This window comes from Puma concolor, chromosome D1, assembly GCF_028749965.1.
Source record: "Puma concolor isolate L17-30 chromosome D1, mPumCon1.1.hap2, whole genome shotgun sequence".
Taxonomy (NCBI): Eukaryota; Metazoa; Chordata; class Mammalia; order Carnivora; family Felidae; genus Puma; species Puma concolor.
The window spans coordinates 28500537-28527487 of NC_141676.1; the positions used below are offsets into that span (position 1 = coordinate 28500537).

Here is a 26951-nt window from a genome sequence, read left to right on the forward strand (position 1 = left end):
CTGCTTGGTTCAGTTTTTTATCTCATTCTTAGCTTCATTTTACTTTGTGCACTACCCTTACAGCATTTAGCTATTGTTTAGAGTTCCTCCACTGGGTTTAGGCCTGAGTTGAAGGGGTGGCCTTATTTATTCATCCTTGCATCTAGGAATCTAGGAAATTCTCTTTGATATTTAAAGGTGTTTGATAAATGAATGGATGAATTTTGCAGTTAGGCTCTGCAATACAGTACAAATTCTCAAAGAGTTTAATCTTGGGAGGACAGATGGACGAATAATACAGAGTAAAATATTTTGGGTGTAAAAGTGGTGGTTCCTAAAGTTTTGTTAGATAAGAGGATGGAGAGAGATGTTCTCAGCCAGGCCAATTCATATGAACCTTTAAATCCTTAAAATTCTGTTTCTACACTCGTCTTTTAGAAATAAGACACGAGGCACCTGTGTGGCTCAGTGGGTTAAGTGTCTGACTTTGGCTCAGGTCGTGATCTCTCACAGTGAGTTTGAGCCCCACGTTGGGGTCTTTGCTGACTGCTCAGAGCCAGGAGCCTGCTTCAGATTCTGTGTCTCCCACTTGCGCTCTGTCTCTCAAAAATAAACGTTAAAAAAAAAAATAGAAATAAGACTTCACTTTTAAAACAATCTATAACCTACCTAGAATTAGAAAGGCCTATTATATAAACAAAATGATCCTCACTTTGGAAAAATTGCATGACTTGAAGAAGCATAATTACCAGTAGTAATTAAAAAGATTAATCCTTGTTTTGCTTTATTAATGAAGGAAGAAAGATGAAATATATACAAGTGTTGAAGCCTGAAACCTTGTTTAGGGCTTTGCTGAGTACCATTAATACTTACCAGTGGTTAAAAGGTAATGATAGCACCAGGACAATTTCAAAGTCAAAGTGGATGTGGGCGGCAGTTAGGAATAGGGAGGGGGAAAGGCCAGGTATGTGTATTAGACGATGTGTTCTTGGGCCCAGTTATTCTTTTCTGTTTTTAACAGTCTTTCTGTAATAGTCTTTCTTACTTTCCTCCCTTGTGTTGTGTTACTTAGTATAACAGTTTGGGCAGCTAAAATTGAGTTCGTCTTTATTGTTAATATTTCGACTGTGTAGAATACTATCTATAGTTGGCAGTCATTGTTCCTAAGTGAGATAGATCTGTATTTACGGAAGTATTGGTTTTCTTTAGAAGTACAACAGAAAGGTGCTGTGTTAAGAAAGATTGCATTCCTTCAACATTAAGAATATAGGCATTTCGGGGAGTATAGTTTACATCCCAGATAGACTTCCCAGAGTTGCAAAATCTGTGTTCAGATGTTTGTACCTATTAAGTGGACCATTGCCAAACACAATTCTTAGTTTTGAGCTTTTCTACCATTGTCTCTAAATCTTTATTTCTCTTTAGCCAAGACCTTGCTGTGAATTTGAGTCTTTTTGTTTTGTTGGACAGTTGGTAATGGTGTGAGAATTGATGTAAAAAGAGATTTGGGGCGCCTGGGTGGCTCAGTCAATTGGGCATCCAACTCTTGATTTCATCTCAGGTCATGATCCCAGGGTCTGTCGAATTGAGCCCTGCATTCATTGGGCTCCATGCTGTGCGTGGTGCCTGCTTGAGATTCTCTCTCTCCCTCTCCTCCCTCTCCCTCTCCTCCCTCTCCCTCTCCCTCTCCTCCCTCTCCCTCTCCCTCTCCTCCCTCTCCCTCTCCCTCTCCTCCCTCTCCCTCTCCCTCTCCTCCCTCTCCCTCTCCCTCTCCTCCCTCTCCCTCTCCCTCTCCCTCTCCTCCCTCTCCCTCTCCCTCTCCTCCCTCTCCCTCTCCCTCTCCTCCCTCTCCCTCTCCCTCTCCTCCCTCTCCCTCTCCCTCTCCTCCCTCTCCCTCTCCCTCTCCTCCCTCTCCCTCTCCCTCTCCTCCCTCTCCCTCTCCCTCTCCTCCCTCTCCCTCTCCCTCTCCTCCCTCTCCCTCTCCCTCTCCCTCTCCCTCTCCCTCCCCCTCCCCCTCCCCCTCCCCCTCCCCCTCCCCCTCCCCCTCCCCCCCTCCCCTCCCCTCCCCTCCCCCCCTCCCCCTCCCCCTCTCTCCCTCTCTCTCTCCCTCTCTCTCTCCCTCTCTCTCTCTCTCTGTCTCTCCCTCTGTCAGTCTCCTACACTCTAGCGCATGCACTCTCTCTCTCTCTTTCTCTTTAAAATGTATTTTTAAAAAAAGGAAGGGGAATTTGAGTTAGTAAATTTTTAGATTAGTGGATAGCTTATAATCAGTAAATACTTAAAGCCAGAAGGACAAAACCATTTCTTAATTGATGTTTTTCTAACATTTTACTTAATCTAGAGAATTAATATCTTGGCTACATTTGGTCTAAAGCTACATTTTTTTAAATTCTAAAAGACTCAATTTTTTATTTGTAGTTTGCATCTGTTTCCTAGGGAATGAATAAGCAAATTTAATAAGGAAATGTGATATGTGTCATTTGGGCCAATAATCTTTAGCCTACTTTTTCTTAAGTTTTGAATTGTTTACATGTTTCTTAGATTTTTAGTCTTTGGAAGGATTGAAGGGATTATATGCAGGATACCAAAAATCTGGTAGAGTTCCATTGCACTGGTAAAGGCACACAGGACTAAGCTGGCATTCAGTCCTAACATCACCTGTCACATAAACTGCTTCATTGTCTAGGCATATGAATCTTCTTGGTTACTACTTGCAGGTAGTCTTGCAAAGGATTACTCTAGTCTATTTTTAATTATAAATAAAGTTTAACTGCCAAGGGAGAATTAAGACTTCATATAGATAGTATAGTCCATGCAGCTTTATTATGTTTTAGGAAAAAAATGGAATGACTTAGGTCTGATGCCACTTTATTTTTTTTTTTATTTTTTTTTTATTTTTTATTTTTTAACGTTTATTTATTTTTGAGACAGAGAGAGACAGAGCATGAACAGGGGAGGGGCAGAGAGAGAGGGAGACACAGAATCCGAAACAGGCTCCAGACTCTGAGCTGTCAGCACAGAGCCCGACGCGGGGCTCGAACTCACAGACCGTGAGATCATGACCTGAGCCGAAGTCGGATGCTTAACCGACCGAGCCACCCAGGCGCCCTAAATGCCACTTTATTTTTAAGGAAACAACATTTCGAAAAATGTATTACAGGACACGTAGATTAGATAGTATTTCTCCAAACGGAGTTCATGGTCTATTGAATCATAATTACTTAGGTGCTTTATTCAAGTATAGGTACCTACACCCCAATTTCAGACTTAGTATAACAGATTATGTTAGTGAGGCTGAGAATCTTCATTTGAAACAAGTACCACAGGTGATTTTTATGTAAATGAAAGTTTGCAAACCACTTATGGGTTAAAGATACCTGAACCTTAAAAGTTGTGGGTTTTTTTGTTTTGTTTTGTTTTTAAAATTTTTTTAACATTTATTTATTTTTGAGACAGAGAGAGAGAGCATGAACAGGGAGGGTCAGAGAAAGGGAGACACAGAATCTGACAACAGGCTCCAGGCTCTGAACTGTCAGCACGGAGCCCGATGCGGGGCTCGAACCCACAGACTGTGAGATCATGACCTGAGCCGAAGTCGGACGCTTAACCGACTGAGCCACCCAGGCGCCCCTTAAAAGTTGTTTTTGAATACACTCTTGATAAAATAAAAAAATTTTTTTTAACGTTTATTTATTTTTGAGACAGAGAGAGACAGAACATGAATGGGGGAAGGGCAGAAAAAGAGGGAGACACAGAATCCGAAGCAGGCTCCAGGCTCTGAGCCATCAGCCCAGAGCCTGACGTGGGGCTTGAACTCATGAACCGCGAGACCGTGACCTGAGCTGAAGTCAGACACTTAACCCACTGAGCCACCCAGGCGCCCCAGTACACTCTTGATAAAATAAGTGGAGAAAAATATTGCAGATTATTTGAGGATGGTTAGGCTTTTGATACTATTTTACAAAAATTTTCCTCCCTCTACTGTATTTAGCCATTACCCTTATTAGTGGAAAATACTCATTACAGAACTGTATTTGAGACTCATCCTCTACTTCTGTTGGTCATGGTCAAGAGATATTTATATAGGTTTAAATCTTTTTAATTTTACCACCTTCTCCCCGTACTTATGATAATTATCAGTTGGATTAAATTTTCATTGGTCTGCATTTTAATTGAATGTTGGTATGACCTCTAGCATAACACCCTTCCTATTTACCATGAAAATAGCTATTTGAAGGAGACCTATCCCCCCTTCCCTTTTTTTCCCCTGTGAAAGTTATATTTCTACTTCCCTGGTGGGAATGGAAGGAAGAAATTAGATTACTTTATTCTTTTCAACCGTTAATCGTGTTTGTCATTTCCCCCCCTTCCATCCCCAATTATCCAACCTCCTTAATTAGTTAAGCTGCCATATAGAAACTGGTTTGCAGTTTTAGTAAAGCTTAATTTAGTTTCTCAGAGACTACCAATGATTCGAAAATGGTATTAAAAGTGCTTTTCCCTTTTCCAACTACATACGTAGTCATGTACTTCATAACTGTAGTTACATAGTCATATTTCATCCAAAACAATATATTGCAATAGACTGAAAGCTGAAGCAGATAATGTCTTCTATTCAGCCAGACATTAAAGAATCACAAAAACATAAAACTGCCATTATTTCCACTAATTATTTTTTTGTTTTGGAAAATATTTTTAAATAAAATTGTTTTATTTTAAAGTGAATTAACAAATTTTTTCCATTTTAATTTTTAATGATAATATTGATATAACCCACACGTAAAAATTTTTTCTTTGGATCTTCGATTTTTAAGAATGCAAACTAAGGCTTTACAAAAAGTTTGAGGACCATTGAAAGTGCATGGTGTCTTGTCAAGTTCTCTTTCTCTGGGTTAGCTTCACATGACAAACAAAAGGTTAAGCATGGAAAGTGAAAACACTCACCTAACAGGAGAACATTTTTGTAAATCTGGTATCTAATAAGGGATTTGTAGCTATAATATATAAAAGACTTTTGAAATTCAACAATAAAAAGATAGCCCAGTTAAAAATGGGCAAAGAATCTGGGTAGGCCGATAAGGCAAATGGGCAATAAGAACATCAAAAAATGCTGAACTTGGTTCACCATCAGAGAAATGTATATCAAAACCACCATGAGTTACCACTTCATACCCAGTAGGATGGTTATAATCATCAAAAGACAACTGTTGGTGAGGTTGTGGAGAAATTGGAACCCTCATACACTGTTGGTGGGAATGTAAAATGGTTCAGTCACTTTGGAAAACAGTCTGACAGTTCTTCAAAATGTTAAAAATAGAATTCCCATATAACCTAACAATATTACCTGTAGGAGAGAGAGAGAGAGTGTGTGTGTGTGTGTGTGCGCGCGCGCGCGCGCGTATATACATGTATGTCTAAGAATAACAAAACACCAAATGAACTCTACTCAAAATTGGAAACAATCCGGGGCACCTGGGTGGCTCAGTTGGTAAAGTGTCCTACCCTTGGTTTTGGTTCAGGTCATGATCTAATGGTTCATGGGATTGAACCCTGCTGTCAGTGCAGAACCTGCTTGGGATTCTCTCTCCTCTCTGCCCTTCACTCATACGGGCTCTTTCAAAATAAATAAACCTAAAAAAATCCTTCCATATTAATTTTTTTAAATGTTTATTTACTTTTGAGAGAGAGAGAAAACGAATGGGGGAAGGGGTAGAGAGAGAGGGAGACAGAATTCAAAGCAGGCTCCAAGCTCTGAGCAGTCAGCACAGAGCCCGAAACAGGGCTCGAATGCACAAACCGCAAGATCATGACCTGAGCTGAATCAGATGCTTAACCGATTGAACCACCCAGGTGCCCCCGCAAAATAATTTTTTTTAATTGGAAACAATCCAGATGGCCATCACTGATAAACAGAATGTGGGATTATCCATACAATGAAATATTTGGCATTAGAGAGGAAAGTACTGATACGTGATAAAACACGAACTTTGAAAACACTCAAAATGCAAGTCAGAAACACGTTATGTAATCTCATTCACATGAAATACACGCACATTTATGGAGACTGAAAATAGTTTGGTGGTTGCTTAGGACTAGGGGATTGGGAAATTGTAATGACTAATGGGTATGGTTCTTGTTGGGTGATAAAATGTTTTTAAAAACTTATTGTGAATTGTATACATTAAATGAGTGAATTATATATGATTATGTCTCCAAAAAGCCATTATTAAAGAAAATTTTAAGATTGAACACATAATGGATTTACCCTGCCTTCAGACTTTTAGCCAGTTGTAAATTGGTTACTGTTTTAACCAAAGAAAATAAGTTGTTAATTTTAGCAGTATGCTACTACTAGAAAAACAGTTCATAGAACAGATGCTAGAGACAGTTCTTGAGTAACATCTTGTCCCTATACAAAAAAATATATCATCTAGTTCATAATTTTTCTGGGTTTTGTACCCATTTGAAATAGTATGTGTTGGTATGTATCTCCGTATACTCCATATAATTGTGTAATTTTTCTGATTTTTAAAATTTTGCAAATCAAAGGAGTTCTCAAAGTTCTGGTATCATTGGTAATGTGCATGCCTTGGGAACTAGTCCATCTTTTGTTCTGCTTATTGGGGTTCCATCCCACTGCCCATTAACATTCTTAAAGAATGGTAATGGGATTGTAGTTTATTCCAAAGGCAAAAGCTGGATTTGTAATAGAGTTTCTTATAGTAATAAATTTTGGGGCCATGTAACTATGGGACACCTGTTCTTTTGCTACACTAAGCAAGCTGAGTTCTGAACTCATTCCATTACAAGTGAGCACTGGAAACTTGTCCTAAGTTTTCTTAAAGTGACCTATTCCTTTGGGCAAAAGATTTAGGAAATAGTAACACAATTCCATTCCTTGTGGAGGTCGAGTCTTCTTGTGGATAGTAGAAAACTGTTCAATTTTCCTTTGCCGTATGGAAATATGCCCAGGCCAGAGAACAAAAATATTGTGCCATTGGCCAACTAACTGGTTCATGATGATGAATGACTTTTTATTGTAGGAATTAAATGTGGCCCAAAGTACTAGAAGTCCAATGCGCTATCCTTTGCGCAAAACTACTAGACTATATTCTTGGCTATTTTCGGTAGCTTTCTTGTTAATTAATATAGTTGATTGAGAATTATCTATGTAAATTATTTTATGAACATTTAACTGCATCCTTGGCAAGAGGAAAATATTTAGGGGTGTAACAGAGTCTGAAAAGAGCTGAGCTATGGTTCTGTCAGATTCTAACTAGACTTTGGGTAGATTCATGTAGTTTATATTTCTTGTTATGAAATGGGGTTATTACTTAACAAAGAATGATTAATGAATGCTTTACATTGTAGATGCTCAAAAACTTTTTTACATCTGATCTCCAACATCATTTGCATCGGTTCTTAGTCCATTGTAACCCCATCCCCCAGGTGTCTGGATAGAATTGTAGGGATTCTATGAAGTTGTATGGAAAACTCTTTGTTTTTACTAATGTCTAACTGAAATTGAGCCTTTCCTTATGAATGTAGGCAAGATGCCTTTACATTAGCAGTGTTAGCAACAGCTGTAATTGGACATAAATATTCCAAATATTGTTGCCCTTATCATTAGACTGACTGCTAGATCTTATTTAATGTGTTGTGTCTGTTATTGTGTAAAACTTTGTTTAAAAATATTTCAGTAATTATATTTCAATGTAGTTGGTTTCCTTTGAGGTATCTGTTTATTTTGTGTATTTAAGAACATTATTCTTAGAGGGGCGCCTGGCTGGCTCAGTCTGTAGAGGAAACAACTTCTGATGTTGTGCATTCAAGCCCCATGTTGGGTGTAGTACCTACTTTGGGCGGGGGGGGGAGAACACTTATGAGAAAGAGCCCACAGGCTTCACTAGACTGTAAGAAAGTTCTGGGGTACTACAAAGGGTTATGAAACCCTCAGAGAGCTGTGGTTTCAACTGAGACTGCACATTAGAACCATCTGGGGAATTTTTTTAAATTAGTGATTAAAAAAATTTTTTTAAGTAAAATAAAAGTAGTGATGGTCCAGGCCAGTTCCTAGGGATTCTGATTTAATTGATCTAGATAGTGGGGCTTGAGCATCTTTTTAAAATCCTCTTTCACCCAGGTGGTTCTAATGTGCTGCCAGGGTTGAGGATCACTAAGGGAATGGCTTGTTTTATTTAGCAGGGAGACATTTATGCTTTTTGCTGCAATTTTGGTGGTTGAGTATTAGACACTGTTTCCTGAGTTTTCTCTGCTGTTTTACAGATTGTGATATACATTATCTAATTTGGTTGGTTAATTTTCAGATCATGATTTGCCTTCCCATCAGATTGCTTTGAAACCCTAATTGTTAGTGTTGATTTAACTAAAACTGGTATTGGTTAGTTGTTTTTTACTTGCTGATTTAAAGTACTTGTATTTGGGGCGCCTGGGTGGCGCAGTCGGTTAAGCGTCCGACTTCAGCCAGGTCACGATCTTGCAGTCCGTGAGTTCGAGCCCCGCGTCAGGCTCTGGGCTGATGGCTCGGAGCCTGGAGCCTGTTTCCGATTCTGTGTCTCCCTCTCTCTCTGCCCCTCCCCCGTTCATGCTCTGTCTCTCTCTGTCCCAAAAATAAATAAAAACGTTGAAAAAAAATTAAAAAAAAAAAAAAATAAAGTACTTGTATCAGATTTACTTCTTACTTTATCATTAACACTTTATTATAGTTGGTATCTTCCAAACTAAGATCCTAGTTTTCTTTTATTTTTACGTTTATTTATTTTGAGAGAGTGAGTCCATGTGAGTGGGGGAGGGGTAGAGAGAGAGAGAATCCCAAGCAGGCTCCCTCTGTCAGCGCATAGCCTGAAGCAAGCTGAAATCAAGAGTTAGCCTAGCCGCTTAACTGAGTCACCCAGGTGCCCCACTCCTAGTTTTCTTTTAAGATAGTTTTTTAATTTTTTTTCAAGAAGTAAATAAATCCTTTGAAAGTAAAAGTCTTTATTTGTTGTATCTCAAGTGTCCTGTCAACAATGTGTGGCACATATTAAGCACTGAGCAAATACTTTTAAGGTGAATAGTAAAAATTTAAACAGTAGAAGAGTATATACATTGTAAAGTAAGTGTGTGTCTGTCTCTCCCCAGCTCACCTCCAATTTTTTTTGACGCAGTATTATGGTAATAGTTCCATGTTACTATCTATAGACTTGTCTTGCTCTGTTCTTTTTAGTGACTGCAAATTCCTATATTTAGCCAGTTGTTGTATACATGATTATTTAAATTACTTCTAGTTTTATGTAACAGCAAACAGCCAAGTACTTGACTCTTTATTTAGTACACATCTTTGGGCATGTGTGCAGTAGAAGTTGCCAGGAGTGGAATTCAGGGTCAGACATTCATGTTAAATTTTGATCAGATTACTTGCCCCTGCCAACAATGTGAGAATGTCTGTTTTTATATACCCTTGCCAGTGCAATGTTGATTGTAAAACACTTTGGTCTCTGTCTTACGGTTTACATTGGTATTTCTTTTGAGTGTTTAAAGGTCATTGTTAACTTCTTTTTCTGGGAACTGTTTCAGTACTTTGCCCATTTTCTTTCTGAGCTGCTGGTCTTTTATTGACTGTACGTTAATAAATTTAGTACTATGCCAAATAAGTTGGGATGTTTTTTAGGTTAGTCTTTTGACTTTGTAATACTTTTTCATGCACAAATTTACACTGAATTAAGTTTACTCTTCAAAGGCTTCTAAAAAGCTTTTTCTTTTTTTTTAACATTCATTTTTGAGAGAGAGAGAGAGAGAGAGAGAGAGAGAGCGCGCGCGTGCGAGTGAGCATGAGCAGGGGAGGGGCAGAGGGAGAGGGAGACACAGAATCCGCAGCAGGCTCTAGGCTCTGAGCTGTCAGCACATAGCCCCATGTGGGGCTCAACCTCAAGAGATTCAAGAAGATCTGAATCTTGATCTGAATCATGATCCGAGATCATGATCTGAGCCGAAGTCGGACGCTCAACTGACTGAGCCACCCAGGCGCCCCGGAAGTTTTTTCTATGCACAGATACATTTCAGTTATTTTTTCCTCTAGTTCTTTTTTTGTTGTGTTTAAATCTTTGATCTATCTGAAATTTACTTTGGTAGAAAGGATAAAATAGTAATTCAACTTTATTTTGATAAAGTTGACTGCAGTTATTCTAACACTGTACATTAAATAATCTACCATTCTGATTTAAAATATCACCTTTGTTTGTTCATTTTCCATATATCATTCTCTTTCTTAATCATCTTGAACCAGTGATTGGTTTGTCACCATTACCAAACTTGCCTTGTCATTTTGTGTTATAACATGGTTGGAGCCAGTAGTCCTCTTCATTAAATTTTTCCAGTTTTAGCTTCTTAAGCTGGCCTGCCTATGAAGCTCTTGTATATTAGTAAAACATCATAATTTTGATATAAATTTACATTAATCTTTTAAAACATGTTTTTCTTTCTAAATAATTTATTCCAAAGAAGAGAGTATTATTTCTCCTTGGTAATTTTGTTTTCTAAACTCATAATTTAAAGTGTTTTTTCCCAACTGGAGTTTTGACAGTAATTTTCTATGAGATATTAATTGCCACTGAAGAAAGGAAAAAAGAAAGCTCTTAGCGGCAGTGTTTCCCTGTCTATCTCGAACATTATTGTGTTTTGCCATATTACAGATTTCAAGAAGTCCTGCAAAAAGACAAAACTTTTATAGGTTAACATGTATCTGACTTATTTGAATATCAGTTTCTTTTTGTGGTACATAGTAGTATTCTGAACAACAATTTGAGAAGTAGTTGTATTTTTGCTTCAGGTGCTAGCTACTATTTTAGGCATTAATTTTTTTAAGATTATATTTCTATAATAAAAATAAAACTACCACCTATCACCCACACATGACCACTAGACATTTTAGTACAGTCTTATAAATCTCTTATTGCAAGTTTCTTTTATAGTTTTAGTGATGCTGTATAAATCATTTGTGAGTCCTGTTTTTAAAATCTTTACATCAAAATAAAATTTCCAGGGGCACCTGGGTGACTCACTTGGTTGAATGCCTGCGCCTTGATTTTGACTCACATCGTGATCCCAGGGGCATGTATTGAGCCTTGTATCAGGCTCCATGCTGAATGTGGAGCCTGCTTAAGATTCTCTTTCTCCCTCTCTCCTTCTCCCTCCCCTGCTCCGCCCTTCCGGCTCTCTGTCTCTGTCTCTCTCTCAACTAAAAAAATAAAATTTCCATGTCATTTCATGCTTTTCCTTTTTGTGGCTCAGGATGAATGCTCTATAGCAGTGTTTCTCAAAGTTGGTCCACAGACCCCAGGGATTCCTAAGACTTTCAGAGGTTCATTCTGTGAGTTTGTACTGTTTCATAATAAATCTAAGACATTTTTGCCCTATCACTCTTAATCTCTCATGAGAGTACAGTGGAATTTTTACATGTGCTATCACAACAGATAGAATGCAGAAGCAGATATAAAAATCCAGCTACATTTAAAACAATTGGACATTAAGTAGATTTGCAAATACATAATACAAGGGTATTACTGAATTTTTAAATTTATTTTTCTTAAAAGTATTTGTTGGGGCGCCTGGGTGGCGCAGTCGGTTAAGCATCCGACTTCAACCAGGTCACGATCTCACGGTCCGTGAGTTCGAGCCCCGCGTCGGGCTCTGGGCTGATGGCTCAGAGCCTGGAGCCTGTTTCCGATTCTGTGTCTCCCTCTCTCTCTGCCCCTCGCCCGTTCATGCTCTGTCTCTCTCTGTCCCAAAAATAAATAAACGTTGAAAAAAAAAATTAAAAAAAAAAAAAAGTATTTGTTAACATGCAAATAATTTTATTATTTGTACGTGAATAAATATTTAACATTTTTCCATTTTAATTTCTAATATAGTAAATATTGAAATAATCACATAAACGAAATGTTCTTTGGCATACCAAGTAATTTTTAAGAGTATAAAAGGGGTCCGTCTTAAGACCACAGAGTTTGAGAATGGCTGCTGTGTAATATTTGATGTGAAAAATGGGTTTAAATTTTAAAATGTTTTTTAGACCACAGAGTGAGAACGGCTGCTCTGTAATATTTAATGTGAAAAATGGGTTTAAATTTTAAAATGTTTTTTAAAAGTATGTGATCATTAGATTTTGTTTTTATGCAGGTGATTTATGATAGCATAATATAGATTATAGAAAATGCAGGCCTCTTTTGTAAGAGGACATTTTTATGCTTTTATATTAGAGACTGATAATCTTGTGCTTGGATTAATTTAGGCATGAAATTTTTAAAACAGTAACATCAGTTTCTTATTTTTCTTTCCCCCAGGCAGCTGAGTATGTCCCAGAGAAGGTGAAGAAAGCTGAAAAGAAATTAGAAGAGAATCCATATGACCTTGACGCTTGGAGCATTCTCATTCGAGAGGCACAGGTTTAGTGATATAGGATTACATTTCCTTCTCTATGGGTCCAATCACACTACTTGGTTCTGCAGTAAATAATATTTTCATAATCCTAACATTGTAAATGCTGTTTATTGGTTTTCAATTTTAGAATCAACCTATAGACAAAGCACGGAAGACTTATGAACGCCTTGTTGCCCAGTTCCCCAGTTCTGGCAGATTCTGGAAACTATACATTGAAGCAGAGGTTAATATTTTATTTTATTTTTTCTTATATAGCATCTGATGGGAATTGCAGCATACACTAGTGTGATAGAAAACAAGTTAGGAACATAGATAGCACAACTAGGACAAGGAGGATTTAAATGTCTCTTGCCTTTATTTTGTAAAATAGGTATGAAGGAGTAATTAAAGTGAATTTTTGAAATTTGGGTCTTTACAAGCTGATGATTGTTGCATTTTGGAGTTGCAACAACATTAAAACAGTTTCAATGGTATTGGAGTGCTTTAGCCTTTTATTTACTTGTCATGTGTCAATTTATTGCCTCCTGTGTCATTTATTTAGAACTCATTTTTCTTTTTATTCCTACTTACAAACTAATATGAATGGTACTATGAGAAAATATGGAAATGTTAACTTAGTTTTATAGGGTATATTGAGTGGTGAAACATGTAGGTGAAAAATTGTTTCAGGTTTTAATTTTGTGAAAATGCATGGTTTGTCAATAAATGTAAGCACTTCAGTAATTTAAAGTTTTTTAAGGGGATAAAGTTTCCATTATTTGGGAATAAGCTAATGTGATTCAAATTTGTGTAATCATAATTCACCCAGTGATACTTTGATTTTTTTTTTTCCTTGCTTTCTAACTGTCTTGAAATTTTAAGTCAGGCACGTTTATTTTAAAGAGTAAGGGCCTCATTCTTGATTATGATTAGAAGGGAAATGTTCATTTTTGACAACTGAGGTTAGCAGTCAAGATGATAATAAAGCATTAATGTATCGATAACAATAGCACCAAGTAATCATCTTTCAGATTATAAATTAATGGGATGGAAGGGGTGAGATGGGAATAATTGATATCCACATTATGCTGAAAATTCTATCCATTTCTTTTTATAATTTATAATACTAAGAAGTATTCTTATTTTGAATGTTATAAATTCTCAACATAATCAAATACACTGCAGCCTCATCTTAACATTCTCCATGATAACTGAAATTTGATGATCTATGGGTCTGTTTTGGACCAGTTTAAAGGGCTTTAGTCATCAGCAGTACTAAACAGAATTTAACACGACACAGTGTCACCTGTGATGTGTTCCTCATAATGGACCCAACCAATAGCCAGTTTAAATTGAGGCTACAGTGTACTTACTGTATTTGTGCTATGGTTTATAGTATATTACTTTGGGGTGAGGGGAGATTACTGGACAATAACAGGAACATTGTGTGTGTGTATTAAATTTTTTGTGTGTGGTTGTGTATGTGGTATGTGTGTTTGTATGTGTGAGAGAGATTGTACCTTACATGGAGTTTGGTTGTGGTTTTGGCCCAAGACTTTAAGGTTTCATCAGTTACCCTTTGGGACCATTTCTTTCCTTAATATATTTAATCATCAGAGTAGACTGACATGGAATTCACCAGGTGAGTGAATAGGCCTGTCTGAAGTGTGCTGAACCCAGTGCTGCTTTGTAATACTCATTAAATCAAGGAACCTTGGATCACCTGTACTTGGTCTACATTCCGGTTTGATTTTACAAACACATTAACTTATATGCAAACTCATCAGACATGAACATAATTGATGCATAGTAGTTTTTATATAATGAAGTAGTACTTTAGTTTTAGAAAGTTCTCAAATATTCAGGTATTTGTGCATTTTATTATAAGTTAAACTGAAACTGGCAGATACTCCATTCTGTAGGAACTGAATGAGTCTGTTTCTCCCATTTCCTAACTAAAGATACGAAATGCATTATAAAAAAGAATTCTAAGACGGACCAGATGTTCTTTCAAGGCTGAAATTGTCTAAATAATAGGCTCATTTCATTTAATATTTCAGAGCTGCTAGCAGTTGCCCGATTTATTTAATTGGTAAGATTTGCAGTTATTTCACACACATACACACACATAAATATGAATGTATGTATAAAACATCTTTTGAGAAAAAATGGTAAAGAATATATATATATATATATGTGTGTTTTGTAAAATTTACACTTTTGGTTTAGGAATTAAAATGTTAAAATTGCTGATTTAGAAATGCATACCCGGAGCTGTGTTTTTCTCTTTTCCTGATTTGCTCTTTATTTTTTTATTTTCACATTTTGTACTTTGTTTAGCCTGTAAGAGGCTAAAGTTTTCTTTGGTCATTTCACCCAGTGTGGCCTTTAATATTTCTGGAGGAGACACATAACCTCTTTATAATACATTAAAATCTGAAGTAATAATTAGAATGTCTTTAAAGGTAATACTAACAGTGTTTACATAACATTTTGTATGCACTCTCAAGAAAATAAAGTTTTTTTAATACATTTGTTGTAACTCAGTACTTCATGGCGGGAAAATTATGTTTTGTTTATTTATGGTCAGTTAAACCAATGTGTGTGAGTCCAAATACATTTAGTACTTTTCTAATGAAAATACATACATCATTAATAACAACAGATAATTTGCTTCCCCAGAGAAAGTTGTAAGTCCTACTAAGAACAAGTAGCAAAAACGAGTTTTTTGGTTTTGGGGTTTTTTTGTTTTTTGTTTTTGTTTTTTTGCTTTTAAATTTGAAACATAAGTTGCAAATGAGAGCATAATATAAATAATTTTTAGGAAAGGAGTTAGTGACACTAATCTGATATTTTCAGTATTTGCAAGTATATCAGCTTTTCTCATATCAGTGGCATTTATAATACCTAGCTACTTGTGTAAAATTTGAGCTTTATTGAACTATCATCCTTAATTCATTACCCACTTTTAATTTTTTGCTAAAGCATAGAAATTGTTGGATATAAAAGTCTCTTGTTCTAATGAAAGGGCACTTAGAACCAATATCTGTGTATTTGTTATAATTATATAATTTCAAAATTAAGCCAGATTACTTGAGTGTTGTACATATTAATTCTATAGAAACACCAGAGGTTAAGTGGGATACCCAGTCAAAGCCTCAGTGCTCTGCAAATACCCACTTTTTAGGGTGGTTAAAAGGGTTACTAAATACCACAAAACTGAGAAAATTTATAGTTTTGCCATATTCTTTAAGTTGTTTTTCCCTTTGTGGTTTCTGTAGCTATTCATATAGCTAGGTAATCAATGTGACAGCACATAAGCTACAATATTTTACTGTTAGGAGTAATTTGTTTTGAATTAGGCCACATTCATAAGAAATTTTTCTACAAAAGGATGATGGTTTTTATTGGTAGCTGAAGGAGAAATGAAGAAGGTAATGCTGCTGGTAATAGCAACAATGTATCTTGCTATCTGTGAAAGCTGTAATTCTTTAATAAAAGTATATAGAGAATTGATGGCTTTTTATTTTAAAAGATTTTAAAAACATGAATCCTTATTAAAATGGGTTGTAAGGTATACATTTCAGTTTTTCAAAATAACCTTTCTACTTGGGAAAAATGACTCTTAAAAAATACCTTTCTTCTTGGAAAATGGAAGTGAACTCAGGATGGAACATGAATGACCTAAATTGAAATAAACTTCTCCACTGTCGATACTGTTTTAATATCTCTAAGTAGCAGTTCAAACTACTGTTGTTATAATGTTTTGTATATTTTGAGCAATGTGATTTTTTAAATGCAGATAAAATTATTGCATTATCATATAAATTATTTCTTTTCTATACTTCAACTTGCAGTCTCTTTTTAAAAACATCTGTACTCTTTTCTTATAGATCTGCTCTTTTCCTGTTTGTAATAAATGTTGGTCCATGTCTGTGTGATTATTCAGATTGTACTCTAAAATGCAACATGCTCTTTAATCTATAGTTTCTTAAATGCATGTATAAATGTAGTGTAGGGGTATAAAAACAGGACTGATTTGCAAACACAGAACTGAGTAATCAGATATCTAAAAGTGCTTTGAATAATTACATACTATTTTTTAAACCAAAGGAAATATTTGTGTGTTTATTATTATAAGTAGTAAACTTCTATTTCAGGTTTTACTGAAATACCGTATTCTGTCCATATTTCCTTCCATTATTGTAGCATAGATGTTTAGGTTTTGTCAGTGATACTAACTTGATCTATACATTTTTTTTCCTTGAGGCCTTTTCTCTTCACCCAGGCATTGTATAATAAAACTATTTTGCAAAAGGACATAGCTAATTTAGATAAAATTTCTTTTTAAAAAAATCTTATTTTCTATTCTTTGTCTTTAGATAATTTAGTATTTTATGTGAAATGTAGTGATTTATTTTCAAGCAAAACCTTGTACTAGTCAGCCTAATTGCCTGTATATTTATATTTCTCCACTTTATAAAGGAAAATTATAATCTTTGCAGTCACTGATACACAAATTAAAAAAATAATGGTCCTCTTTTTCCTTTGCGAAGACTCAGATTTTTAAGATAGCTTCTTCATATTCTACTTCATTGCGTGTAATAAGATTTATGGTATATTCTGAAAATGTGGAAAAGGCATCTCTGACCAGATTTTAATAAAAAAGTACACACGTTCTCAAATTTATTATGGAACAAAAAGGGCTATTTGATCATGTAGTTTTAAGTTTCCCTGTGGGTAATGCTCTAGCCTAAGTTTCTTGGGCATTTATGGAATAACAATACTTAATATTATAATACCTAATATTTAGTGGTTTGTTTGTTTTTTTAAATCATGGGGCATTGTAATCAGTAAGGTCTTAGGGGATTATTTTGGTATATGACGCACTTCCCCTATTCTGGGAGGTATTAGTTATGCTCCAATATGGCATCCATGAATAAACACAAACACATAAGCCCTTCATAATATTATGAAGTGGAACCTCCATACCGGAAATAATCTTAACAGAAAAGCCTTTTGAGGGTGCTCTGCATTTTTGGTTCTAACTTGAGCATAAAGGAACCAGGTGGCAATTAATTGACTTTCTCTTTAAAAAACAAAGAAATCTTAAAGTCTAAGGCTCAGTTTTTTTCTAATGGGTTCATTGTTTTTTATTTTGTTTAGTGTGTTCTTTCTACTTGCAAACAGCTGTTCCTTTTTGAATGAGTCTGATTCAAGGCACTTCCAAGAAATGAAGATGTCTAAAATACACTGATGATGTCTATTAAAAGCTGTATTTCGAGATGTGGACAAGAATGCATTTTTCTTCCTGTAAATAATTTTCTTTTGAACTAATTTTTATTACTAAACAGTTTTGCTCTCAGCAACTTTGGAGTGGAAAACAGTTGGTTAATATGGTGGTGTAGTGGTTAATATGATGGTGTGGTACATTGAAGTCTATAAATTTTTTCCCCCACATATTCAGAATCCACAGCAGTTCCAACAAAATTGTGAATATTTGCTTTGAATACAACTTGTTGAGAAACTAAACGGCTTTTCTAAGGCTCAGGGAAGCATAACATGGGGTAAGTTTTACCATTTTGTATGCTAGGAGACCCCTCCCCCCCCAAAGAAAAATTTTCTATTTGGTAATGTTAAGTGATAATTCTAAAAACAAAAATCTAATGTCAAAGATAGGATTGACATGTGGTTTTGGAATAATACTTCAAAATGTAATAAGTCCAGTATAACTGTCCCAAAAGCTATTTTTAAGCTTTCTAGTACATTTATTTATGTGATACTGCATTATGACATTTTTTAAAATACAAAATTTTAGCTCTAGCATATACAGATAACATTATTGTAAGTTTTTGTCTACATATTTCTATATGGGAAAGTCTTTTTTCTCTTCTGGTTGTGTGGAGATATAAATGACCTATAACACTGCATAAGTTTAAGGTGTGCAATATATCAATTTGATAAATGTATATACTGTGAAATGATACCCACAATGTTTAGTTAACATCCATCACCTCACACAGTGATAAGGAAAAAGGTCTTTTATGGTGACATTTTCTTTTAACTTTTTCATGTTGAATTTTAATGTTTGTTTATTTTTGAGAGAGAGACACAGAGCATGAGTGGAGGAGGGCCAGAGAGAGAGAGAGACACAGAATCTGAAGCAGACTCCAGGCTCTGAGCTATCAGCACAGAGCCCAATGTGGGGCTGGAACTCACAAACCGTGAGGTCATGACCTGAGTCAAAGTCGGATGCTCAACCGACTGAGCCACCCAGGTGCCCCTTTCATGTTGAATTTTAAGAAAACGGAGTGTTGAGCATTTTGCCATGATGGTTTCCTTGAAATTCAACAACTGAATATACAAGTATTGTATATTTATTTTTTAAGTATTATTTTGAGAGTATGAGTAGGGGAGGAGTTGAGACAGGGAAAGAATCCCAAGCAGGCCCTGCACTGTCAACGCAGAGCCCAACATAGGGCTTGAACTCAACCATGAGATCATGACCTGAGCTAAAATCAAGAGTCAGATGCTTAAATGACTGAGCCACCCAGGCACCCCTCTTAGTGCTGTATATTTAAACCCAAAGAGGACCTTAAGTTTAAATTTTTGTTTTGTTTTGTTTTGTTTTTTTTTGGTTTAGTTTGAGAGAGAGCATAAGTGGGTTGGGGACAGAGAGAGAGGGAGACAGAGAATCCTAAGAAGGCTCTGCACTGTAAGTGCAGAGTCCAGAGTGGGGCTCAAACTCAACAACCATGAGATCATGGCCTGAGCGGACACCAAGAGTTGGACACTTAACTGACTGAGCCACCTAGGCGCCCCAAGGATATTAAGTTTGAATCTGAAATTCAGAGTGGAAAGGTGAATTAATTTAGCCACTTCATATGTGAGTAACGTAAAGCAAGATATCCCTTAGAATCAAAGTTTAAATTTTTCTTTAATGTTTAGTTTTGAGAGAGAGGAAGACACAATCCGAAGCAGCCTCCAGGCTCTGAGCTGTCAGCACAGAGCCTGACGCGGGGCTCAAAACCACACAGACCGCAAGATCATGACCTGAGGTGAAGTCAGGCGCCCCCCCCCCCCCCGCTTTTTTTAATTTTTTAATTTATTTTTTTAATTTTTATTTTTTTTTTTTTACCTTAGAATCAAAGTTTAGAAACTATAGTGCTATGGGATCACCTGGGAAGCTTTTAAAACCTGCAAGCTTGGCAATTAGCATACCATTAATGCTGACTCCATCTCTGCAGAATGGGCACATGGAAACTTACTGTTCAGTATTTCTGGCAACTAGTTTTGGAGTTGAGGCTTTAAAAGACAATAAAGGAGTCTTGTTGCTGAGTATATTTCATATCTCACAGAACACTACCTTTATTTGCCTGGATTATGAAGTTATTAGTCTCCTGGCTTTTTTGACTACACTGTGATAGATCACTCAATATATAATCAATCTGGAAGTAATCTTAGAAGCATGCATTGTGTGCTTAGTAGTATTCCTAACAGTGTGGTGACTGTTTCTTAGATCTGCAATCAGGATAATGGTAGTGTTATTGAACATTGACAGTTTTTTAGTTGCTGACTTAATTCCTGGGTTTGAAACCCAATTTTCTAGCCCTGGAAACTTAAAAAAAAAAAAAAAACCAATGTAATTACTTAAGTAGCAGCAAATAAGAGTGTCATGTATTCAGGAAGGACCACTTAAACTGGAAAATATGGCTTAAAATTACTGCACCTTTTTGATAACTAACCCTTAACTCCTTTTATTTTAAATGTTTATTTTTGAGACGGAGAGAAGAGTGTGAGCTGGGGAGGGGCAGAGAGAGAGGGAGACCGAGGACCCCAAATGGGCTCTGCGCTGACAGCAGAGAGCCCAGTGCAGGGCTTCAGCTCAAGATCTGTGAGATTGTGACCTGAGCCAAACTCATGCTTGCCTGACTGAGCCACCCAGGTGCCCCACCCTTAACTCTTGAGGGTCTTTAAACATGAATACCACATCTTCTTTTCAGATTATTAGCTAACCATTCATTTAGTTAGCACTTGAATATATGTAAGTACTACTCATTCTTTTGGGAGGTGGGAGATGATGGAGTGTTTTAACAAAGAACCAGTCATTATTCCTAGCTATTTCTGTAGTCAGGTTTCTGAATTTTTCACCCCACAGAGGAGTGCAGTGTTTCTCAACCATTTTTAACTCGTTTCCTTATTAAAAAAAAAATGTCTCCCTTAGTGTGTTTTGATAGCTTTTAAATCAAATACGGCTTTTAACAAATGGTGATTTTAGTATTTCTGGTTGATACCTGTCCTTAGGAGAGTTGACTTATTTCCATCTGATAGTTGAGAATTTTGGCAGCAGTGATATTCGTAGAAGAACTGGAGTATATCTAAATTTCATAAAACTTAAATGTCAAAAATAACATTACCTTAATGAAATACCTTGTGAAAATGTACACTGTCATAGGAGGGAGCTTACAAGTATTTGGGGAGATTGTCAACAAAAAACTTTGTTTCCTGCGCTGTACATTTATGGTGGGGGGAATTGTAGAGGAAGAGAATCCTAAACAGGTTCCATACTTACAGGACAAAGCCTGATGCGGGGCTTGAACCCACTAACCATGAGATAATGGGGTCCAGATGCTTAACCAACTGAGCCACCTAAGCACCCCAATTTTATCTTTTAAAGCTTTGTTTATTTCTGTACCCAACGTGGGGCTTGAACTAATGACTCCAAGATCAAGAGTCACATGCTCTCCTGACTGAGCCAGCCATCTGCCCCTGTACATTTAATCCCCTCATCTACCATTATTATTACTATTATTAATCCTTTAACTTGTTTAATAAGTGAATTTTTGAGGTTTTGTTGTTCTCTTAATTAGGATATGTTAGTAGATGAGAAATGCTTAAAACATCACTATTTAGATTATTTAGAGTTGAAGATTCAGATTGTATGCCAACCACTGGGGACCACATGGTTTATAATCTGCTTTGTTATGGGTTGAATAGCAAGTTAGAGCTTTTATGGGTAATAAACTGACATTTTTGCATTTTTAAAAAATGTTTTAAACTTAGAGTTGCAAGAACAATGCAAAGAATTTATATATGCTTTACCCTGATTGGCCAGCTTTTAAGATTTCACATACGCTTTATCAATTCTATATTTTCCTGAACCATAGGAGATTGGATTGCATACATCACAACCTTTATACTTTGGTGTATTTTTTTTTCCATTTAATTTTTTTAATTTAAATTTCAGTTTAACATACAGTTTCAGTGTATTTTCAGTGTATTATAGCAGTTTTCTTCTAAATTAGTAGTATCTAATCCAAAGTTGTACATAGTTGCCATTCCTCTTTAGCCTCCTTTGATGTTGAACCGTTCCTCAGCTTTAAGTTTGATATTTCCTCATTCAGGAAATATACATAGTAGCTGAAAAGCTGCAAATGGTGTGTGTGTTCTCACTCTCTCATCCAGAGGCACATGATGTTTATTTACCCCTTATTGGTGATGTCATTGGTGCCCATTTTCTCCACTGTGTAGTCACTATTACTGCTTTCATAGTTAATAAAACGATGAGATACTTTGCAACTGTAAAAATCCTATTTCTCATTAAATAGTTACCCACTTCATTTTGAAATTGTTAACAATTCTTGCAGGAATCATTGATTTTTTTTTTTGACATTACCTAGTTTTTTTGGTATGTTTATCGTTGAGTGTTGTAAATATGTACTCTATATTGATGACTCAAACTTCAAGCCTTTTTGTATTTGAAAATTACTGGAAAGTAGTAGCTTTTCTTTCCTTCCACATTTTAAACAGGTTAGTAGTAAGGGTTGTTAGAAAGGTGATGATTTATACGATTTCAGTGGTTTATGATAGGTGCAAGTTTTCCAGATCGTATACTCTATTAGTAATGCCTTTAAATTCTATCATAAATCACATAGGGGAAAGATAACATTTCCTTGACTCATTAGGTTTATAGAAACTTAACTAGTTCTATATTTTTATAAGAACTGCTGGAGGGGGGCGCCTGGGTGGCGCAGTCGGTTAAGCCTCCGACTTCAGCCAGGTCACGATCTCGCGGTCCGTGAGTTCGAGCCCCGCGTCAGGCTCTGGGCTTATGGCTCGGAGCCTGGAGCCTGTTTCCGATGCTGTGTCTCCCTCTCTCTCTGCCCCTCCCCCGTTCATGCTCTGTTTCTCTCTGTCCCAAAAATAAATAAAAAACGTTGAAAAAAAAATTAAAAAAAAAAAACTGCTGGAGGCCATAGGAAATGAGTATCTTTTATTGATTTATTAGCTGGCCAAATGGCAAATTATTTCAAATAATTTTATATTTAAAAAAAAATCATTAGGTCTTTGGCTTTAAAACAGGTTGGAAAGTAAGGGGGAAAATCATCTAGATAAATACTTATTTGCAAATGCTGTATCTTTAAAGTACTTAAATAATTTCGTTGCTGCCTGAGGCACAAATTAGAAAGTTTACCACTTTAAAGGAAATAATTTTTCTACTAGCAATTAAAGATTGCTTACACCATGGTAGTGGTATTTTCCTAAAAGCAGGCTGTTTGATTAAATTTGAATTTCCTGAGTTAACAGAAAGTGAGATTTATAATTAAAGAACAGACATTCCAAGTCCAAAGAATTTATTTATATAAGTGTCTGTGATATCCTTTTAATAGCGGAAAGGGGGTTATTTGCCATGTGTCTCAACAGCAGAATTCTTTTACTGCAGCAGTAGCATCAGTTTTTGATTAGTGCAGAAAAGATATATTTGAAGAATTGGTAGTTTCTTGAAAGAAATGCAGGAAATCTGCAGATTATAAAGGGTAGTATGGACGAATAGGAATGGCCCAGAATTTGAAATCTGGTGACCTAGGATTTTATACTTTAAGCTCTTCTGTTGAATTCCTGTCATCTTAGGCAACCCATTTTTGTTTTTTAGTTTCTTTAAGTAGATTCCATTCCCAAGGGGGGGCTTGAACTCATACCCTGACGTCAAGAGTCAACTGACCCAGCCAGGCACCTCCCTGCTTTTCAAATGTTTATTATGAAAATTTTGAAACTGAAAAGTTGAAAGAATAGCATGAATATTATAGTAAATACCTATATACCTTCTTCCTTGACTGAATGTTATGTTTTGCCATACATGCTTTATCTTTCTCTTGTTTATTGTGGTTATGTAGGACAATATATAACCATTATACTGAAAAGGAACCTTGGTGTTCTAATATAATTTAATATGCAGCTCATGTTTACATTTTTCAACTGTCCCAGATTCATTGTTACTAAAATTCTCCATTTCTATGATGGATGAGATCATTTGAATTTTATGCCCTTATGGTCCTTTTTCTGCTGTGCTTTGTGTTTTAAGTAAAATTTTAGATTTTATATTATTTCTCACTCTTATCCCTTCCTCACGTGAATAGGAAATACTAATGTGAATCCAAGTGTTGTTTCCAGTAATCTGTATATAAATGGAAAAGTCCCATTAACCATTCCGGACAAGAATTGTCTTTAGAACTGTTGTAATTTTTAAAAAAATATGTTTATTATGTTTTATGTTTATTACTATGTTTATTATTATTTTGTTTATTTATGTTTGTTTATTTTATGTTTTTATATTATTTATGTTTATTATGTTTATTTATTTTTAGAGAGAGAGAGCAAGCGTGAGTAGAGGAGGGGCAGAGAGAGAGGGAGACAAAGAATCCGAAGCAGGCTCCAGGCTCGGAGCTGTCAGCACAGAGCCCAACATGGGGCTCCAACTCAGGAACTGTGAGATCATGACCTAAGCCAAAGTCAGATGCTCAACTGACTGAGCCACCCAGGGGCCCACAGAACTGTTTAATGTTAAGGAGTAGGTGGGAATTTTTTTTTATTTTTTACCACGAAGAGGCAACTTTAAAAAAAATTTTTTTTTAAATATTTATTTTTGAGAGAGACAGAACACAAGCAGGGCTGGGGCAGAGAGGGAGACACAGAATCTAAAGCAGGCTGCAGGCTTTAAGCTGTCAGCACAGAGCCCAACGCAGGGCTCGAACCCACAAGCCGTGAGATTGTGACCTGAGCTGAAGTCGTACGCTTAACCGACTGAGCCACCCAGGTGCCCCAAGAGGCAACTTAAATTTTAAGTTTAAATACATTTGCAGTAACTTAAAGATTATAGTCTGAAATATGCATGGAATTGAATTGAATTCTTAAAGTAAGCAAATGTTTTTTCAGTTATGTTACATTTTCATTGTAGATCTACAAAAACTAAATTTTATGGAAACCAATATTCTGTATGGACACTATGTAAAGGAAAAAAGTAAATGAGGAAGATATTTTATAGGTAAAAGATTTTTCTTAAAATTTTTAGAAGGAAAAAGTTCAGGTTACATTTTAAAAATCCGTTGTTGATTTTCAGTTGTATCTTGTTGATAGTGAATTTTTCCTTCGATATTCTGATTATTGGCCCCAACGAGAATAGCTCAGATTTATGGGTCCTTTAACATATTCTGGTACTGTGTTCAGTACTTTATATGGGATATCTGATTAATCACAGTTTACCTTTTGAGGTAGGTATGTATTATCCTTCCTTTTTTTTTCAGATGGTCAGCTTTACTGAGATTTAGGATCAACAAAATTAATGTTTAAGTAAGTGGAAAAGGGGCTTACAGTCAAGTATTCTAATTCCTGGTTCTGGGCTCCTAGTCCCTTGAAAAAAATAGATAATGTATAGCCACTCAGAACCACATACAGTTGTTAGAAATGTTTTTGAAGAAGCATGGTACAATAGCTTCCATGAAGCCTAAATCCAGCTTCATCTTACAATTTGTAAAATCTTACTTTGTTGTTTGTTACTCTTCACAGTGTAAAAAAAAATTAGCAATACATATTTGGGTCTAATTTCAAATAGCAGAAAGGACTTCTGAACACAGCAAATCTTAGTAATTCTGGACTTTAATTTATAAGAACTCATTCTTTAAAACTTTATATTCACCATTAATATGAGAACAATACATTTTACCTTCTAGTTCCTATTGAGCAATTGTGAGTTTTATTAGGATGGAATATTCTTTAAATCCTTTTTTAAATTTTAGAGCATGTGCATGCACGTGAGTTGGGGAGAAGGGCAGAGGGAGGAAAAGAATCTTAAGCAGGCTTCCACACTCAGCCTGATGCTGGGCTCAGTCCCACAACCCTTAGATCATGACCTGAGCTGAAATCAAGAGTCAGACACTAAATGAACTGAGCCACCCAGGCCACCCTGGGATGGAATTTTCTTAAGGTCAGAATTTAGGATTTAGTAAAGAATATTGAATTATAGAAATGTAGAAGTCTTGCAAAATAAGTTCTGACAGGATAGACTATTTTATTCATTGTGAGTTTTTTTGGAGGGGAAATCTTTAAAATACAGTAAAACCTTGGATTGCGAGTAAGTTCTCGCAAACATTTCTAATATACATTTCTAATAAAGTTGATAAATGAGTGATGTCTTGCAATATGACTACTACATGGTGCTGAACATCACATGATCACAGCTGAGCCAGTGGTTCTTAAAATTCATTTTGAGGGGCTGCCTGAGTGGCTCAGTGGGTTAGGCTTCTGACTTTGGTTCGGGTCATGATCTCACACAGTTCGTGGGTTTGAGCCCTGCATTGGGCTCTGTGCTGACAGCTCAGAGCCTGGAGCCTGCTTCAAATTCTGTCTCCCTGTCTCTCTGCCCCTTCCCTGCTCACGCTGTCTGTCTGTCTGTCTCTCTCAAAAATAAATATTAAAAAAAAAATTCGCTTTGATACACGAGTGCTTTGGATTACGAGCATGTTTCCAGAATGAATTATGCTCACAAACCAGGGTTTTCCTGTATTTTAAATTATGAAAAAAACTTAATGAAAAAGTAAAAATGAAATATTGAAGCCAGACAGGCACAATGATATTTAGTGGTCTTTTTAAAAAATCATGAAAGAGGATCTTGACTCCTGTAGTTAATGGGAAAATCGTATTTATTGAAACTGGACCAACATTTCCAGTTATTTGTAATTTAAGGTTTATTGGACTTAGAAATTTAAGAACTATGAGTACATCTCTAGTCTGTGTCATTGAATACTGAAATCTTTATTCAGGTTCCTGATCCTGCTCAAATAATTCTAAACAACCATTATGAAAAAATTCAAATTACTTACCTATAAAACAGTTTTGTAGTTCTTTTTTCAAGGAGGGAGAAACTGTGCGTGTGAGCAGGGGAGGGGCAGAGGGAGAGTGAGAATCTTAAGTGAGCTTCAAGCAGGACTTGATCTCACAACTATGAGAGCATGACCTGAGCCTAAATCCAGAGTTGGACACTCATGGGCCACCCAGATGCCCCAGTTTTGTTTGCAGTTCTAAGGTTCTCATAATTGAAGAACTGTAAACATTCACGTCAGTGTGTTCAGTGATGCTTTTTCTAATCCTTTTTGAATAAGGAGCAAAGTATAAACTGTAGTTTTAAGTTTCAGGAGATTCTATGCAGATTAAAATATGCAGAATTTTGTTAGCAAACCCTTCTGGCAAGTAATTTTACATGTGGGGTCTGTAAAAGTACTCTA

General features: G+C 36.1%; 1 protein-coding gene across 1 annotated transcript in view; it reads left to right on the forward strand.

Annotated features, from left to right (window-relative positions):
* CSTF3 (cleavage stimulation factor subunit 3) overlaps positions 1-26951 on the forward strand; it is a 74524-nt gene that overhangs the window by 4096 nt on the left and 43477 nt on the right. Inside the window, exons 2-3 of the mRNA XM_025928032.2 lie at positions 12318-12419; positions 12542-12637. Coding sequence (XP_025783817.1) covers positions 12318-12419; positions 12542-12637 — 198 coding nt within the window. The remainder of the gene's footprint in view (positions 1-12317; positions 12420-12541; positions 12638-26951) is intronic.